Source organism: Zophobas morio, unplaced genomic scaffold (assembly GCF_036711695.1).
Source record: "Zophobas morio isolate AGI-343-1 ecotype UQ-CSIRO unplaced genomic scaffold, CSIRO_AGI_Zmor_V1 ptg000024l, whole genome shotgun sequence".
Taxonomy (NCBI): domain Eukaryota; kingdom Metazoa; phylum Arthropoda; class Insecta; order Coleoptera; family Tenebrionidae; genus Zophobas; species Zophobas morio.
In genome coordinates, this window is record NW_026972129.1 from 16,114,401 (window position 1) to 16,134,308 (window position 19,908).

A 19,908-nucleotide genomic window follows, 5' to 3' on the forward strand; every position below is an offset into this window, starting at 1 on the left:
ATTTTTTTAAATTGCGACTTATATTTTTGACGTTAAATTATTAATAAATTAAATATTTGTTTCGTTTTCGGTTGATAAGGAATAAAGTGTGGGTGCTTTATCAATTTTGATTTTTTTATGTTTAAAAATATAAGTTTGTGTCACAACGTCGACACTATATGTATATGCGTTATAAGCAATGTTCATTTTATAAAGCGGACACTGAAAAATTGCTACTAATTCGAGTACTTTGGGCTCATTTAATTTTTTTTGTTATAAAAATGTTTAACAATGTTAAATGAAATAATTATTCTTATTCTCTAATCAATTATATTCAGAAACTATAAAATTTTCTAACTATTGCGCGAATACCGCGAATCACTGTTTGCACGGGTTTGTTTGTGATTTTCTTCGTAGCAGGAGGCCACATTTTTTTAAATTCTCCAAGTCATGATGTTATTCGGCCATCTTTTCTTAACACTGCTTTCATATTTGCCCATTATCGCTCAAGTGGACGAAGCTCAGGACAGTTGGGTGGTTTATCTTCCTTTTTTAAAAACTGTACATTATTGGCATTAAGAAGCTCGTGAGTGGCACCAGCGTAGTGAACCGAAGCCAAATCTGGCCAAAACAATGGAGGGTTATGATGTTTGCAATAAACAGGCGATAATCGCGTTTTTATACATTCTTTCCTGTAATCATCGCCCCCAATTGTTCCAATCGTAAAAAAAAACTAAAACTTTTTAGCCCACAAGAACAAATCGGTTGGCACACTAAGACTTTTTTCCCAAACTTTTCATTTTTTTTTGTTTTCATGTCATCGAGGACATCTTTCCCTACGACTGCATTATAAAACTGGGAGCCGGGTAGTGTATTGCAGTCCATTTTAACCTTCGTTTCGTTGTCCATCAAAACACAACGATTTTTGTTCCTGACCAAAATTGTTTATAACTTCCTGCTTTTTTTTTTGAAACTGCATACGCTGCTTTTCGCTTGTTTTTGGGATTTTTTGCTTTAATACGTTCTAATGTTATTCCGAGTCTTTATATTTTGTACAGTACCTACGGTAACACCTTGCTTCTTCGGTATTTCCCGCACAAACATACATTTCGTTAATTTTAGCAGTTTAATGATGTTTTCCTCAATATTTTCCTTAAGCGGGCCTTTTCTCGGTCAGGATTTGAGCAAATCTTCTAAAGTATTAAACTCCCCAAACTTTTTGATTATTTGGAACACTGCTGATTTTGAACGTTTAGTTATTTTAGGCAGTCCCCCCAACGGAAATTTTTCGTAGCATCACTTTTGCAAAAATAATTTTCTTGCCCCAATGGCGATTCGCTTCATTTTAAAAAGAAATAACGTTATTTTGAAAACAAAAATGGCATTTAATAGATACAACTTAAAGCTTTCATATATAAAAACTAGAATAATTTAGATTAAAAATTAGAAAAGTGGCGTTACTTTAAAGGTGTCCGTTTAATAAAATGAACACTCCTTATTTATAATGCACTAAATTAGCTTTCCCCTTCAAGCTAAAAGCAATGGTGTTTACAGAATTTCAATCTATCCATTCTCAAGATGAAGTCCACGGAGTTTTAACTGGCATAATTTCACGAATATTTTAAGTAATTAAAGACAAATTTACACAATACCTGCTTTAGATTGTAACTGCTATTTGATATTTTTTTCGTTAGCACATACCGCAGAAATGTAAATTTTCTATTTTTAGATGTTTAAATTGGTGGATTTTTCTTAACTTGCGAAAAGGAACTTAACGTGCGTAGTTCATTGTTACGAAAAATATTTAGAGCTTCTTGATTTATTTTAGAGGATCAGGTGAGAAAAATGCGTTTCCTGTGGGAATTTTTATTGCAGTTATTTTTGAAAATATCTAGAAGAATTAATAATTATGAATTCCTACATATCTTTTTTGCGAAGACATTTTTAGAAACGAAAGTAGTAAAAATTGCAAGTCCAGATGTGACTTGACATAAGTAAAAACATCTGTTAACTTAGACCTGCTGTCCCAAATCTAAAAAAAATGCATACCTTGTTGCAACTTATCTGTATTCCGTCAAAAAGCGATGTAGCTAATAATATCCATTGCAATCGTTGGTCGGTGTCTGATTTGTTTTATTCATTATGTCATTTTCGATCTGTTTCACTGGATCACGTCTTGACAAATTTCAAGCATGGTCTGATCAAATGGTGACCTGTCAAAGAAACCACCGTCTGTATTAATTTTATTGTGTTAACGTGGTTTTATTCACTTGTGTGTCGTTATTGTCACTTACTATCACTACTCTTACTCACAGTATACAGAGGTTATTTATTTGCAGCTAATTGATGTTAGTTGCAATTATTCTAATAGAAACGCATAAACAATATTTATGTGTTTATTTGGAGTAAACAAGCGTACCGATATTTAATTTTAACCCGATTCTGTAGACAGTTTTCTTCTACTAGTCGTGTTGATTTACTATTTTCCTGTCCTGCACTAGCCACGATTTTAAGTTTTTGGCAATAGGTGTAACAGATGTACCACAGCGTCTGGAAAGAACTGATGTCCATATAAATCAAAATTGTTAAACCGGTTGCAAGGGTTTGATATACGTATGAAACTAACTGCACCCGGAGTGGATTTATGCATGTTGAACGGACATTATTTCTTTGTATGTTTCACGTCTATATTGCTTTTTTCAGGTGTATGATGCTTACTGTACACAAAAGCTAACTTTCAGCTTTTTAATAAACTCCTGTTAAGGCAATTAATCCGGGAATTCGAGCGGAATTCTTAGCTGCAAAGTTTTATTAATCATGGAATCCTTTAATTTAATTAGCTGCTATCATGTCAAAATTAATTCCAGTGTAATTAATGGAACAATTTACATGTTGCTAATTTATAAGCCTTTCAATACACACCGACTTGAGTTTTGACAGTTCGTACAACTAGTTCCTGAGAGAAATAATGATTTACCGCAGAACATCCACATCTTTGATATAGTTACAACTTTAGAGATGTTTTAGCTGATCCTATGGGATGAAGGTTTAATTTAATTTCGAAATTACATTTAGCTAAAATTCGTCGCTTTAAATGACGAATTTAGCAATTAGAGCGACAAATTAATATGTATTAAGCGAACGATACCTCTTTTGCAATTTACTGTAACGATAAAAGTGCACATTTAATTGAATCAATTTATTATCGTCGCCATTCGACGTTCCACAGATGACTCCCCAACGTAAAAACACACATATTTCAGTAAGTTCACAAAGTTTAGTGGCACAGTTTACGTTTTCAACGTGTAACATCTTGGCGTCCAGACGCTTTAACATCTGCGTTGACCGTGCTTGACGCCTTCGGGAAGCCACAACATACGTTGCGCAATATTTTTGTCTGTTAATACACATAAATGTTGCTAAATGGATGAATTTGTTTCCAAATAAAAATACTTGTTGCTAAACATAATTTACTACATCGGAGCTTGTAAACAACTGTAATTGGAACGTTATAGCTTTTTTAATAGGACAGTTTAGATTTATCTGTCTGTCATTATGGAATTAAAAAACATCATAGAAATAACAATTAAGAATAATAACAACACTTCTTTTATATTTTCTGTTGACGAGCGATTCCGATGACTCATCCAAGGTGAATCACCTTTGGAACTTTCGGATTAAGAAAACGAAGACTTTTCAAAAACAAGTTATTTTTGTGTTTCTCAGAAAGTTATTGATGTCTTTGTTGATGCGGTATTTCTTAATCGGCGGACGATGCGGATAACTTCGCTTTTCCAAAATCGCTGTCAAATGTTTACGAGACAGTCGTTTTTCGTTTTTTACTGTGTAATTTTTGATTTACGAATGAGTGAAAGAACGTGTATTTTACTTGTAATTTCTGGAAAACAATTCGAATTCCTCAGGAAAACTCGTAAAATCCAGAAATAACGTTTTATGAAGAATTTTTACATCTTGTTTTGTTTTTATATTCGTTGTATTGTTGCCATACCAATAACATTCATAAACAAGCTTCTTTTTCACAAGAAGTTTTACCCAAAACTTTTATAAACATGCAATTAAAATTTGGATAATGTTATCGCGTTGGTGCACTTTATCTCCAAAAAATAATGTACAAAAAAAAAACAAAATATAAAGTTATATTTATTATATTTATTTTTATATATGTGTACTTCGTGGAGTTATGTTGATTATAAACAAATAATTTCACTAATAACACGACCACGATTTGAAACAATTCAACGAGTAGTATTGATTAGTTACCGAACCACGAGTTAAATTTGAAAGGGAACATATGAATGCCCATTTTGTGGTCAGTTCTATATTTACTTACGTAACAACGAAATTTATCAAAATGCGAAGACAAAGTGATTGTGGCTACTTTTGCGCTTAACTGTCCCATTTAGTTTGTGCCAGTTAGTAATTAAAAAAGAACCATCTGAAACATGCAACCAGTTTGAGATGTACAGATTTGCCCCATTTGTAACTGTATGAAGTTGTGGATCGTACCCTACATTTTAAATTTAAATTTGCAATAAATCTCCGTGATTCCTGGCTAGCACATTATACGTTATGATTGCGCTTTAAAGCGGGTTGTTACGGGTAAAATTTTGCCACAATATTTTCTTGGTTGGCCTAGTTATATGCAAAGATGATGAAAGTTACTTGTTACGTGACTAACGTGACCATCTGGTACCAACTCCGGTAAACAAGTTAAAGTAACGTCAAAATACATTGCGGCTAGCATTGAAACCGTTCTTTGTGACGAAATGCGACCAAGAAGATTTTACGTTTATGACCTTTAGGCCGACCACGCATAACCTGGTTCATTCATAAGTTTACTTTTAAAATGGCCGCCTTCAGGTGTCGGCGTCGACCGAAACATTTCACTTCCCCTATAATTATACAACTCGGTTGACATTAAGGTGTGGATTAGACTTAACGCCTACTGGTCCGATCCAATTTTTAAGTCGAATGCGATTATTTGCATACGCGTGGGTCCTCAATGTTGCAGGACAAGTGTATTTCAACTACGCAACTTCTCGCGATTTTTGCCACCGTGAAGTTTTTCTTGGGAATAAATCACAAGGGCGGAGATTTTTTCAGTTCGTAACTTTCAGCTCTAATCGTAATGCCGCAAGCGTTTCAGCCAACTTCGCTTCGTGTGGGAATTGCCCGAAGTGTTTCAGATTTAAACGAGATAATAAAGATATGAGACGCAAAGCTCTTTTATTATCCTTTGGTTTTTATGCAGAAAAATCGCGATCAGATCCGGTTTCACTTGGAACTGGTTACGCCTTCGTATTGTGGAAAACATTTCGAATGTAAGTTCAGTTCAATTCGTCCTTGTATTCGTTCAATGCGTTTTGTTAATTATTGTGGTACTTCCTCGTCTACTTATGCAATGCGAAGGTGTTTTTGATCTATTGACGTGTCCGAATTTTCGAAGAATCGTGCGGACGTTGTTCGAATTTTTACGTTCGCAATGGTACACAATTTTGTTGATGGTGTAGGAAGAACGTGTAGGAGACCGGTAAAACAGTGAGTTTTTTTTGAAGTGCGATAACGATTATAATGTGTGGATCTTGACGCCAATATTTTTTTTGTTCGGTGTCGTATAAACCCACATTTTAAAAACATTGATTATTATGGTTTAAATTACTGTTACTTCACATACAAAAACCAGATTTTTCGAAATAGATCTACTACCAGAAAGGTTATTAGTACTTAAATAATAAATAATGTTTTATTAGAACCCAGTAGACATGAAGTGTCCAGACAACATCGTACAAAAAAAGAACAGTTCTCATACATTGACATAATAACGTAATAATTAATTCCTGAATGTACTAAATAATATGTACATATTATACACTCAATATTTTTAAATTCTGACGTTGATTTAATAATAAAGCTAAACATTTTAATAGCACGTTTCGTTATGTGATCCATATGTTGCACAAATGGCAATCTGCAATCCATTTCTTCCTTTTCGCGTAAGTCATAATTTCATATTTTCCAATATATATAATTCTAAGTTATTACTTCTACATCAGTGTCCTTATCACTATTCACAGTCATACAAAGCTTTAGATAATCTATATTCAACAAAAACTTACAATTAGTTAAATCTTGGACTAGATCATTTGCAAAGTTAATGATCATAAGCGGGCCTAAGTTAAATCCTTGACCTGCGCCACTCTTGCAGTGGTATAATTTTCATGTAATAAACGTATGTTCTACAAATTGTGATCTTTTCTTAAAAATATCAATTTTTTAATTGGCTCTTATTATTAGCCTGATTAATACAATATTGCAAGATCAGTCGTAGATATACACTTCGCTCAAGTTAAATATTGTGCATCCCCCTTGTAATAAAAGTTCATGTTGTTCGTTCACCATCTCTACCACAATGGCATTAAATATAGGTATATACTTTGAGAAAATGTATTCCAGTAATTTAGATAAGATATGGGCTTATATAATTTTTTATCACCCGAAATAATAATTGAATTAAAGATATAACAAAGTGGTTGTAGCTTTTCGCAAAATATTTACTCGAATGCAGATACTGTGTGAATCTGCGTTAGTTCCTTTTTGGTCATAAAAAACCGAATGTCTACCTGGTAATGAGGCTAGCAATTGATTTTTGTTATTTTAGACGTGTGAATTATTTTCACAGGCGGTATGTTTAGAGGAGTTTATTTATTTAAAACATTTTACATATACTCTGTGTGTATTTATTGTTTTTGGTTTTTCTTTTTGCGGTGAGTTTAATTGCATAAATATTTTTCCAGAGTCAAATCACCGGAGTGAATCGGGTTCGGGATTTTGGCAGCTCCAATTAGACCGAGACCTGGTGGATACCATCTCCGCAATTTACCCGGAGTGGTTCCAGAACAACATGGCCGAGGGTGGATCGGCTTCGACCCCGCGGGAGTCGCCGCCGAAAGCGGTTATAGACACGTCTCCGCTGCACATAGATCAAAACAAAGAATGTAAGAGCTATATTTGATTACAATTTAAGTTGTTGGCAAGATTTTTTTTTGTGTTTAACATGCCAAGAGCATTGGAGTGTGTGGCATAACATTTTCAATAAAAGTTGCGTAATGATTAGAATACAGCAAGCGGGAGCCTACGTCCCTTGTATTACTCCTACTCACGTAAATTGTTTACGTTATACAAAACGAAAGTGAATTTGGTGTTAAAAACAGTATCAACAAAACAGTGAGCCGGTTGACGCATTACGTAACTCGTACGGGCATCCAGTCGGTCTTGTGGCTACATTTCCGGATTGGACCGGAACATGCGGCCATGTGCGATATTGTGATGGCGATGGTAATCGAGTACGCGAAGTAGCAGTTGTCTGTTGACCCCGCTAGGTCAGTGTCGGATATCGCACGCTTTGTTTCTTCCGGAGACGTGTGCCGCCTTGACAATCTCACACTTCTTCAGTCGCGGCCGTCGCAACAACATGTTCTCTCATGCTCTTCTCTTTTGCAGCCCTAAAGGTGAAGTTGATGCTGAGACGGCCATTCGATCAGCTGGTCGCACAAGGAATCATGCCTCGTAAGTCTCCATTATTAATGACCCGCATTAGTTTTGTCCGCATCATTAATCCCCGACACTAACTCCATATAACAAACAATGGTGTCGTGAAGACGCGCTAATTTCGTTAACCAATTTAGTGCAAACGATTGGTTTGACTGATGCGTTGTTTTTCCTGTAGCTCACAAAACGCCCGCGGCATACCACGGCCAGCGCCGGCAGTTGGAGCGGGCGAAAACGGGCGACATGCTGAAGGCAAAGATCCAACAGAGGCCTCCTCGGCAAGAACTCGAAAGGCGGCACATTCTAGAGGCAGATCCAGGTCACGTAGATCCCAGTTTGGCCGAACGCCAACGAATGCTCAAAAAAGCGCGCTTAGCCGATCAACTCAACGACCAACTATCACATAGACCCGGTCCCCTTGAACTTATCCAGAAAAACATCCTTCACACTGAGGAGCCCATCGAGCAGGCTGTCAAGACCGGTCGAATACCCTACAAAGCAACGAGCGAAGGCCAACTGAATCGTCCGCAGCACCCCCAGAGTTACGTCAATCCCGAAGACGACTCGCAAAGTTCCGAAGGCGATAATATCGTCAGTCCTGGACCTAGTGATGTTTTAGAGACTGCGGCAAAGTCTGCAGGTATCGTTGTGTCCCTCATACCGGCTACCGAAGGAACCGTGGTGGTCACGACCGCGACTCCGGTGTTAAATAAGGACAGCAGTGAAATAGTGTTCGCCGATTTGTGTAGATCGGTGACGGCACCCTTGCTGCCTCAGGTCTCGGCGTCGAGCCCTGCGTCCCTAGTGTCTTCCACATCCACTCTTAGTCCGTTGTCGTCGGTCGCTAGTCCTGTGCCTTCAGTTGTTTCACAACCGGCAACTCCGGTACCCCCGCCACCGCCAGTAGTACTTACTCCCCGTCCCATTCAGTCGCCTGCCAAGAGCGATGCGCCCGGAAAAGATAAAAATAGGAAAAAATCAAAGTCGAAGTCGGCTCCGAAGGCGCGTACTATTAAATTCCATGAATACAAAGGACCACCAAGTGCTCAAAAGAACACAAACAATAACTCGAGCACCGGGGAGAGTTCTTATGATCTCCTGCTTCAGCAGCAAACTTTACTCTTACAATTTCAATTGCAACTTCAACACAAATACCCGCAAATAATACTACCGGCATCTCAGAAAACATCCAATGAAACCAACAACAACAATCCATTACCATCGCCCTCTCCATCGACGTCTTCAGAATCTTCAACACCCGCCAGACTCACTGGTAGATTAGAGGACATGAAGGTGAGCGATTTGAAAGCGGAGCTCAAACGACGTAGTCTACCAGTCTCCGGATCGAAACCACAATTAATCGAAAGACTCAAACCTTTCACCGGTGGTTCAGATTTGATGAATCAGAATATTTCCTCTGTAGATTCAGTGCACAGCAATTCGAGCATAGAGCAGTCGCATAACTCGCCGCAATATCAAGAAGTCGGCTCCCCGCAAGATTCGCTCAAAGATGAACCCGCCGAACAAATGGAAATCGGAGATCCCATGAGCCCATTACCGCAACAACAAATCCAAGAGCAGTTTCAACAGCTGAAACAACAGATCGCACAACAACAACAAAATCAAGAAAACATGCTGATTTCACAGAATTCGCAAAAAACCCAAGAAGATATCGTTAGGGAGCAGCAAAGGCAAATCGAGGAACTCCAAAGGGAGTTGACGTTGTCGAAATTGCGATTACAGGAGGCCACGCGCACCGAGCCTAAAGCTCAGTTGTTGGCATTGCAGAAGCACCTTCAAGCCAGACAGCAGCAGCAACAGCATCAACAGCAGCAACAAATCGCGTTGCAGATGCAGCAGTTGCAGGCGCTGCAAGCTCGACAAGCGCACCAAAACGAAGAGCAACAAAGATTGCAGCAACAGCAGCACGTCGCTTTCCAAAACCAGAAGAACATCGCCGGCGGTTTGGTCTTGAACGGTGCCGATGCAGCTTTAGTTTTTAATTTGATGCAAGGCAAAGCGAAAGTAGTCAACGGTCATAGCAGAACCCATTCTCTACCAAGTTTTTTGAATTCCATTGTGACACCCGTCATCGCGGCACCGGAAGTGAAAACGGAATACATCGAAGACGTTAAACCACCCCCGCCTCTGTACGAAGAAGCTACTAAACAGATAAACAAGAAAAATAACGTCAAGAGTCAAATTGTGGACGACGTTTTGGAAATACTCATAAAGAACGGCGAGTTGCCTCCTAGCGCCGCGCAGGATCCGTCGACTCCAGGGTCAGCCGGAACCAAAGCGAACGAGCCCGTTTTTCCCACGCAGAATCCGAGTCAGCAATCGGTGGATCCGAACAGTCCGGAGGCGGCTTTGGGTTTAGATCCGACGGAAATTTTGGACAGTTTGGACAATCTGGACAGCATGGATTTCACACAATTCGTGATGGAGTTGGGCGATGGTAACCATCATCATTCGGATAATAATAATATGCAAGACGATCACGAGCAGATGTCGGTGCCAATGGATACCGACGATTGGTTGGAGTCGTTGTGCGTGGAAAACGGACAGAACGGTAACAACGGTTCGTGTACGGCTCCGTTGGCGTCGCAGGAATCCGATTTAGTGGGTTACGATCCTTTGCTCGGTATAACGCAAGATCCTTTCGATCCATTCAATTTGGATGAGTTTCAGTCACCTGCCGATTTGACCGCATCGCTGTCTTGGGACAAAGTTGACTATGCTGCGTAGTTTTTATGGTGCGCGCTGCTTGGTTTATTGTATTCGATTTCGGTGCCGCTTATATTCCAGTGATGTGCGATTCCACTCGGTAAGAAATTGACATTCCACGTGCGGCCGCCAAGATCGCCAGAGGGCGCGGGACCAGGGCGGCCCCAATCGGCCAGGGAACACATCAACAGATGATATTGTATATATATACTTGTAGTGTTAGATAACGCTTAGGATTTACAAATTGAGCACGAGGTTCTAAACGATTTTTAAAGAAATGGCAATAATGTTGACGAAGCGGCGCGGAATTGAGATAAATCGGAGACGGAAACATTATGCCAAAAAAATTATACGTGTTGTGTGTAACTCCACAATGTATTCCTATGTACTACATTTCCTGTACAAATTGCTCATCAAAAACAAATGACAAGTTTTTTACGGCAATTTTATTTCAACTTGAACCAATGTTTGGAATTATTAAAATACTCTTTTCGTAAGTGCCTCAGGTAGCAAAGTTTTTTTTAGTAATTTTACTGTATCTTACGTGGGCTGAAAGTATGAATGTTTGGTTATGTGACTTTATTTCAAAATAGGTAGGGTGTAATTTTTATGTATCAATTATCCTAATTTATATGTATATTTTGCATTTGACACAAGTGTATTTATTAAAATTTATTTTAATAATTGTACTTTTTAGGGACTCGGATGGCTGCTGAAATTTATTATTGTGATTATATTCTATTTGTAGTCGTTTTCTTTTCCGATTTATCTTTTTGGTATATTTAAATGGAATTTAAGTTTAAAACTGTTTAGAGCCAAGTGTCAATGTCTGACTACCTGTACAGATTGTTTTCTGACAAAGCCTTTAATTGTTAAATTATTTCGAATGTTAGACATTTATTTTGTTGACTATTTGTATTTAGGCAGCCGTGCCTGGCTGCAAAAGGAATGTCGCGCTCTTAGATTGCCTAATTTATTGTATGAAATAAGAACTTGAGATGCCTTACGATGATTATTATACATTGCCTCCTTGTGTTTGAATATGTTTCAACCCATACTGCCCGAGTGAAACATTTTACAAAATGCTGCAATATTTATAAACAGTATGAGGGTGAAAAGCTTCAATCATGATGTAATAAAAATGTAATTAATTAATCGGTAGTTTTTAATTACTAACATTTTAGTTACAAACAAAATACTTCCTAACCTTATATTTCACGTAAACTGCTTCGTATTTGTTTATATACACAGTGATAAATTATACAAGTTCCTCGTAATAAGCGAACTGTACCCGTTAAACTCACGGGTCAATATTTGCCACGGATATAATATTCGGGCCAATGCGAATTATGTATTTATTTAGTTAATAATTGCATTGTCTGCTTTCGAATATAGTCAGACAAAGGCTAATATTGTTGCATACATGTTATACTGGTATACCTTTTTAGAAGAGTGACAAAGTACTTTCGGACCACATTTAAAATATATTTTTCTTTGTTAGAATCGAATCAAATCTACTAACACACTATGGTAAGTATATGTATTTTTTAATTTCAATATTTAATAGACCGAATTATAACTACTGCACTTTATTATTAATAGACAATGAAAGCAACAGTGTTTGTCAAAAATTTAAAGCTAGTGTTACATTATTACTGACGTAGTTATAAAATCTAGGGTAGCTATAACCATGGAAAGTACAGTGTAGCGGTGATTTCTGTTTATATTTGGTGTACAAACAAACTGCAAGTGAAGTTTCAACTCCAGTTCTTCCGTCATTAACATCAAATCTGAATGTAATTTCCTGATTAAACACATCGATTTTAATTTAAGGGTAACATTCCGTATAAATTGTAAACTTTGCGTGTATTTAAACACAGTGCTAGCTATTTTATATTTTTAACTTTTTTATAATCTTAAAATTTTAACTAAGTATACAATAAAAACAGAAGGGCTCATTTTTCACTGGACGTACTTCATAATTTTTTGAGTGACCATAACTCGTTTGTAAGGTATTTAAATAATTATGGAAATTTCCCTTACTTCTGAAGTAAAATCGATTCATTTCACAACCTATTTTTCGATAAAAAAATATGAATTAGGTTTGAATGAAATTTAGTTAATCTTTTTGCCCGCAAGACATTTTGAGGAAAAACATATAGATATACTAATAATTATGTCAATACACCGTTATTAAATTTGTGAGAACTGTTTTATGCAGATCAAAAGAAAATGCCATCTACCATTATACCGTTCCGATAGTACAGTTTCGGGCAGAAAATCTTGGCCAGTATTTTTCTGTCATTTAAAAAAACACGATGTAGTCTATACTTTATTGTCATAATGATTGACATTTTTAAAAAATAAATTTTGAGGTACGTCATCATCCACATTCCAGTCTCCGTCAAAATGAGAAACATGGCAAATTTGAGATTAAAAGTACGTAAAGCCTGTTTTAGAGCTCATGTCACTGGAGTGACAGAACTGCCCAAGACTTTGTGGCCGAAACTGTAAGACGTTACCATGAATACTTTGCGTTGTTCAGAAGAAGCGATTCTTGGTCTAAATGTCGTAACAGCAAAACTCACATTGGTACTAGTTCTGAAAAGAACTGAATTTGCGGTTTGCACACAGAAACAAACTAAAAGATGACTAACAATAAACCGTGAAAAATTGATACGTAAGTGTAGGAAATGTTGTCAAGTCAAATGTCAATTATCTGTCAACCTGACTGCATTTAAGATAGTAATGATGAAACCATTCATGTTATAAAGTATATAAAAAATAAAATAATGCATAAAATGTATTCAAAGGTTTATTTATTATTCTGCATTAAATGCACCTATTTATGTTACCATTTTGGTTCTCCATAAACAGTGAAGTTGCAAAATAATACATTGCATTATATTTATTATCATAAGTTAATTGTGTTGATTCCTGTCTTTTTCTGGAATCTAGTAAAATTGATGGTAATCATCTTCTCTCACGTAATACCGCATTGAAGTTGACTCCAGGTTTAGAATGAGTCCCTGTTCCGAAGCTCGTTTTCGATATTTATGAGATGGCTTACCTACCTGTCCCAACGTAAACTGACCTCAATTTAAGTCAACAAAACACGAATCCAAACCCAAGTCACAAGGTAATTTCATTCTCGTAATAACCGAAAATTAAATGTTGCCAAATGTTACGTACACTTGCAAAAATATAGTGTTTCGTCTACGGGATAATTATAAAAGATTGTATATCAAGTTGCTCTTGGCAAATTTGTCGCTGCATTGTTGATAAGAATTTGCCGCTTTATACTTATTTCACCAGATAATTTATTATAATTTAAAAATAAAATAAAGTTCCATTTTACTGCAAACAATTTCCCACATTTTAGAAATAAGGTTCATAGTTTGACATTGCGATGGGCGATGAGTTGTCATTACAACGAGGCGGGAAAATTCACGAAATTTCAAAGCCAACTTTTATCATAATCGTTGTATTTATATGATCCACCGTTGTCCAAAATAACCATTTGTTTCCAAAAAAACTTAGATCTCGTTATAGGAACTGCTAAATTGTTCCATAACCCAATGGTGTTCTTCATGTCGTTACCACACGGAGAAAGCATAACAATTCCAGCTAAAAGGTTCTGCGGAAAATAATCAGTAACTAAAAATCCGGAGATAGTAAAAAGCCGAAATCCGGGTATCGTAAATATTGTTCGCGTTGAGGCGCCTCCACCATTCGGTATGTGCAATTTTGCAAGAGTAGTCGGAGCGCCTCTTTGCACAAAATGGGGACCATCAAGAGATTTTTTTCTTTATCTATATCATTCCCAACCACTACAAAGCTCGAACGTGAGTGACTTTATTCGTAAACGCTGCTGAATGGAAATTCTTAAACGAGCGTATGCTGTTTTACTCAAGATGACATTCTTAAAATTTATGATATTCGCCATTGGGCATATGCCAATCCCAAACCTATTTAACAAAGTCATTTTCCGAACTGTTTTTTTGTAAACGTCTGGGCTGGGATAATTGGAACAGAGCCTACAGGTGGACTGGCAGCAGTGAAACCGTTGCCCCCACATTTTGTAAAGTCGCAGACAAAACGTAGTAACATAATAGATAGTCTACGCTTAATTTGCCAAAAAATTTAAGCGGTGGTTACTGCAGTTAAGTGTTAAAATAAAATGATAGGAGTAGCAGACGTAAAAAATTAGAAACTGTGTATAAAATTTTATCCAAAAATGTAAAAACAGTTAAAAATTTTGAGGGTAATGAACAATTAACGTGCTACAGAGGAAGTTGCGGCGATGATTTTACTTTATTGATAGCTATAACACACACCACATCTTTGTGTCCAAAAAACCTGCCGCATATTACACGCGCTCCCCCATTTTCGCAAAGCAGCGAGTTTTTAAAATAAACTGCGAGTTTCCCGCGGACGAGACACTCCCCATGAAGTTTACAATTTAATATCTGTTAGGGCAAATGACATAAGAGAAAAACCGTCAGGTTGAATTAGAAACCGTGTGTTCCACTTTCTCCGTCCTATCTACTTACAATAACATTTAATTTCTATCAATAATTTACATGATGTTAAATTATGCACGAATTCAAGTAATGGTTAAATCAAAATGAGTTCACGAATATTATTAAAGCCATCCCTTTTGTTTTTGAAGAAAATTTTCAAGGCTCTGAAAATAGATCAACTTTTTTAGTTTAAATGCCATAAATGAACTAAGTGTTTTAAATCTAGAGTGAGAAGTTATAAAGTGTGTTATACTTTATAATACAATAACTTAAATGAAAACATTCAGAACTTTTAGATATATCGTTAATTAAAATAAGTTGAGCTTGAAAATTGAATTTCCTGCCATGTGTTTTACAGGAACGTTTTCCATTATTGTAGCTAAATTATATTAGAACCCTAAACAGTTAAAAACTTAACATGAACTGTGGATTTACAAACAATGAAACCAAAATGGCACGCCTTGTTAAAATAGTCAAAGTTTAGAAAATCATTAATAACTTGATGTTACATTAATTACACTCGTTGAGGAGGATTGTGACGTCGAGTGAATCGCAATTAGATGTATCCTTAAACTTAACATGTGTTTTCATTGCACTCACTAAACTTAAGGCCGCCCTTTTGCGTTACCAACCCCTAAACTACCTACTTTCTAGTGGTGTTCAAATATACTTATATAGGACGTTATTTTGCAATATAAAACTATCCTAGTAGAAATAATGTACTTGTACTTTAATCCAGAAAATCTGCAAAAGTATGTATGTGAAAAGTTTCAACCTATTATATTCTAAGAGGATTTGATGTGGATTTAGTCATTCGACTTGACAGCATAGACAATGGAGTTGATGGTTGCACTGATGTATTATATTGAAGATAGGTGCTATTATACTGTTAGCCTAAATTGTTACCATACTGAGTCACGTCCCTGAATGTACCTTGTGTACACGCAAATCTCCTGAAAATCTTGACGCAAATGACATTTGTTTGTCATTAAGCTTTGTCCGCCACTGAAGATCTTAATTTAGTTACTATTGTTTATGGCACTACATGAAATCAAAGTTAGATACATCGGGTTCCAGTAGACAAAGCAGCACAAAAATGGACAACTTTTGCCAAAAGGACCAGACGTCTGTACTGGAGTAAATGGTGCTTGTGTTGACGATACGTTTCATATTTAAAATTTTGTTTTTGTTTATTTTTTTACCGTTCGAATATAGGCAAGACTTGACAAAAAAATTAATATCTTAGGGATCTGCCACAGTTTGTAGAATACAAAAATATCGGTCTCCTATTTGTGTAAAATGCCAATCAAAATGCGTCTATCCATATCCAGCAAAACATTCTTGACGTCCTTTCATTTTTACTTCCCGAACGTAATCGAGTCCGTTGGCCGACTTCCTGCTTTTATGTTTTCTCGACCTTTTATGACCCCTAGGATACGAAGAAATTGGTCTCATGTTTCCGTCTGTCTGTCTGTCTATCTGTCCATCTGAGCTTCTGCCGTCCCCGTTTATATTAGACAGATAATCTCCGAAAGTTCTGGGCCGATTGTAGTCAAATTTTGTACTTATATTAGGAATGTCATGTAAGGTCTGTCTGTTTTAAGAATTCCATAGTCTTGTAAAACCGTAACAAATAATACTTCTCAAACACTACTATTTTTGTCTTCCTCTTATTGCGGTTGAGATGGAACGTATTGCGTAGCATTTTTGGGGCGGTCCTAAAGATCTACCGAAACGTTCGTACAAAGCAGAAGTTCTCAAACAAAAAAATACTATTTTGTTGAACTTGAAAAGGAGATGTTTAATGAAACAGATGAAATGCAAATTTTAAGTTAGTGTTATGCTTAATTTTCAGAACTACTTATTTTAAAAACGTTTCGCTCACTTTTTTTTTGTTTGCTGTATATTATAAATTATTATAAAGCCTACAACAAAACATAATTGTTTGAGAACCTCTGCCAAATTTCGGGTTTCACTCCGACAGGCGAAGCTATGTGTTTTCTCTCTCGCACATCTGCTTAAGTTAAAATGAGATAACGCTTTGTTGTTCTTGTTTCTCACAGCATAACGCAAAATACCGGTGGTGGAAAAAAGAGAGAATGAGTTTTACGATATCATGGAAATATTAAAACAGATGGACTGTAGATGTCAAAACGCTAACCAAAATTTGTTTAATCATCCCCAGCAATAATGTAATGACGTTACTTCAAAATTGTACATAGTAAATGGGTTTTAAATTGTATAAAATCATATAGTCCTACACATATTGTAATTTATGACTCCGTGTTGAGTTTTTACCCGAAACGTCCAGATTTTTGGAAAACAAATCAAAATTATAAAACAACATTTTGCAATTTAATTTTGAATCTGCAAAACCGAATGCTTTGAAATCTTGCAGATGTTTTAAAGTTATGATAAGCATGATCAATTTTTAATCAAAGTGTGTTTACTTATGCCTTCCAAAAAATTGATGACGTCAGCTCAAAATTTTGCCGAATAATTCCTATCTATAATGTCCAAAATATGGTGCGTCTATATTTGTGATTTATCCATTCCGTTACTTAAAAAATAAATGAATATGCTTGAATTTATTTTATTGAAAAAAATGTGAAATCTTGGAGATGCTTTAGAGTTATCATAAGCATGGTAAATTTTTGATCAAAATGTATTTGCTCATCCTCCCCAAAAAATTGATGACGTCATCTCAAAAGATTGCTGAATAAATCCTATCTTAAATGTGCAAAACATGATACGTCTATACTTGTGATTTATCACTGCATTAATATTCTTTAGATTTGCTTATACAGGTGTCTCAAAAAAATTAATAAAGCAGTCAATTTGAATAAATCAAGAAATGCAAAACTGAATATGTACTTTGAAATCTTGCAGACATTTTAAAGTTATTGTAAACAACAGAGTAAGTTGTTAATTAAAATGTATCTGTTTATCTCCCGCCGCTCCCCCCCCCCCAAAATTGATGACGTCATCTCAAAATTGCAAAATATGATTAGTTTATATTTGTAATTTATCGTTGTATTGATATTTTTAAGATTTGCTTATACATGGTGATCAAAAAAATTAATGAATGAGTCAATATATTTATGCTTCCTTCTCTTTTGCCAAACACGACTCCGTAAGCTAAGCGTTGTGGGTTTAAGAGGTAGAGACTTGCTTTCCAAGTGGAAGACCCGAGTACAAATCGTACAGTGTTTCAGCGTTTTTTTCCCCGTCAAAACAAAAAAGGCGTGTGATTTTCTCCACAGTGTGAGAATACAATAGATCCTGTTATTATTTATCATAATGCACTTATCCGTGTACTTGATAGCAAGAAGAATCTCTAAAATAATGTTACGAAAGAAGCCCATTCGCCACCCCGGTACAACGCCTATGGGCCGTCGAGAGCTTTCTAGTAGGTATGCACGGCAAGAACGGGTGACTTCGTTGGTGACGGCGGCCAAGCGGCGTTCGAAAAGCCTGGAACCGGAAGTCGCGATGGGTATTCGAGAAAGACCTCGATCGCAGAAGTATGGGTTTAAATAGAGGCTACCTTCGGGAATGATTATTATTCAGCCAGCTGAGTTAAGAGAGTCCTGTCAAGCTGCGCCGGGATTATTTTGTACATAATCGCTATAGTTAGTCGTGTAAATTCGAGTTAGTAAGAAATAAATTGTTGAATTTTACCCACGCTGATTTTATTCACCGATCAACGTAACAATAAATTCATATCGTTTCGGACGAGGCAAGTTTAGGCTAATAGAATTTAATAGTGTATCCACAATTTTAATATTATCGCATATGGGTTATTTTAAGAAAAAAAAATTGCTGTAATATGTATCATTTTAAAATGCAGGCATGTTAGGTAGTTTATATAAATTATAACTTTTTTTACCCTCTCTGTAAATTAGAGGTAGCGATTCCGGCCGGTACCAGTTGCCAGAATGGACATTCCTTATTCAGTAGGTATACGAGACTTCATAAATTTTGATTTTCATGACTGCTGAAATATACAAAGCAAATTGGTGGCTAGCTCTTAGTTTGACTGTTATTTGGGTTCAGGAAGCCACCACCTACCTTTAAAAAATCAATGTAAGATTAGGGAATACACTGACACAATTAAACATATAAATGTGCGTATAATTATGTCAAACTTCGGGCATACAAAAAATATACCATTAAATCAGTTTGTCCAACATGAAGAAAAATATTTATACCTACTTGACATCGAAAAGATCGTAAATGGATAATATACGGAGTAGAACAAAAGTATGGAATTAATCAAACATCTCGAATACTATTTATTGCAACTAAGTATCTGGAACTTTGCATATGTATAACTGAAGGTAATGTTTAATTTTTCTAATTTCTTACCTCTACTATTTTCTGTGATTATACGTCATTATAATAATAATGCAGTGTCATATACGATAATTCCGTTAAGTTAGCCTATAAATAAAAAAACTTGTAAGTATGCTTTTACTTTAGGTACTCAAAGGGCTCGCCATTTATTTCATGGAAATAATGAAAATAGACACTGAATCATCATCTAGGACATACATAGTAACGTTTTGATTAGTATTATATTACAGACATCAAAGGCAATTTCGTTCTCATATTCTACGAGCCATGAAACGTAGAGAAAACATGAAATTAGACATTCGTCAGAATGACGCTATTTCAATAGCTTCCTTAGCGTACGCTGGGAAAGTAAGTAATGAATTGTTTAATAGTCTAATTACGTTTTCATTAATCCCTGGAAAGAATAAGTCAAATTAAATTGTGTTATTCCGTTAAATATTCCTTTGTCTGTAGTTATTTGGTCGTGAATTTTTGCATGTTCTTACGTGGTAATAGGCAACCATGTATTCACATCTCAAAGAAACTGCAGTGTTGTTATAAATTAACGCAGTGCGTTTTTATGATGATTAAATAAATTATAACTTATTATAGTAAAGTAATTTTCTTATGTTGATCTCTCAGCAACCCATAATTGAAGCACTTATTGCCGGAAAGTGTTACACATGACATTTGGTGGAGGCGCCGGGTAGAGAAAAGCTTTATGTGTAGAGCTTACAGCAATAATGTGCAAGTCACACCACTGAGTCATCTTAAT

The 19,908-nt window shown here is 36.1% G+C and overlaps 1 protein-coding gene across 5 annotated transcripts in view; it reads left to right on the forward strand.

The window, feature by feature from the left end:
- The window catches only part of LOC135135551 (myocardin-related transcription factor B-like), a 67,603-nt gene extending 56,173 nt beyond the window's left edge, over nt 1-11,430 (forward strand). For 4 of the 5 annotated variants that reach the window (XM_064064634.1, XM_064064636.1, XM_064064633.1 and 1 more), the window contains 3 exons: nt 6,795-6,995; nt 7,501-7,566; nt 7,727-11,430. In XM_064064634.1, the coding sequence (XP_063920704.1) occupies nt 6,795-6,995; nt 7,501-7,566; nt 7,727-10,296 (2,837 nt within the window). In that variant the 3' untranslated portion in view covers nt 10,297-11,430. Of the gene's footprint in view, nt 1-5,431; nt 5,539-6,794; nt 6,996-7,500; nt 7,567-7,726 lie in introns of those variants that run through there. The other variant, XM_064064637.1, reaches the window with a different exon arrangement.
- The last annotated feature ends 8,478 nt before the right edge of the window (nt 11,431-19,908 follow it).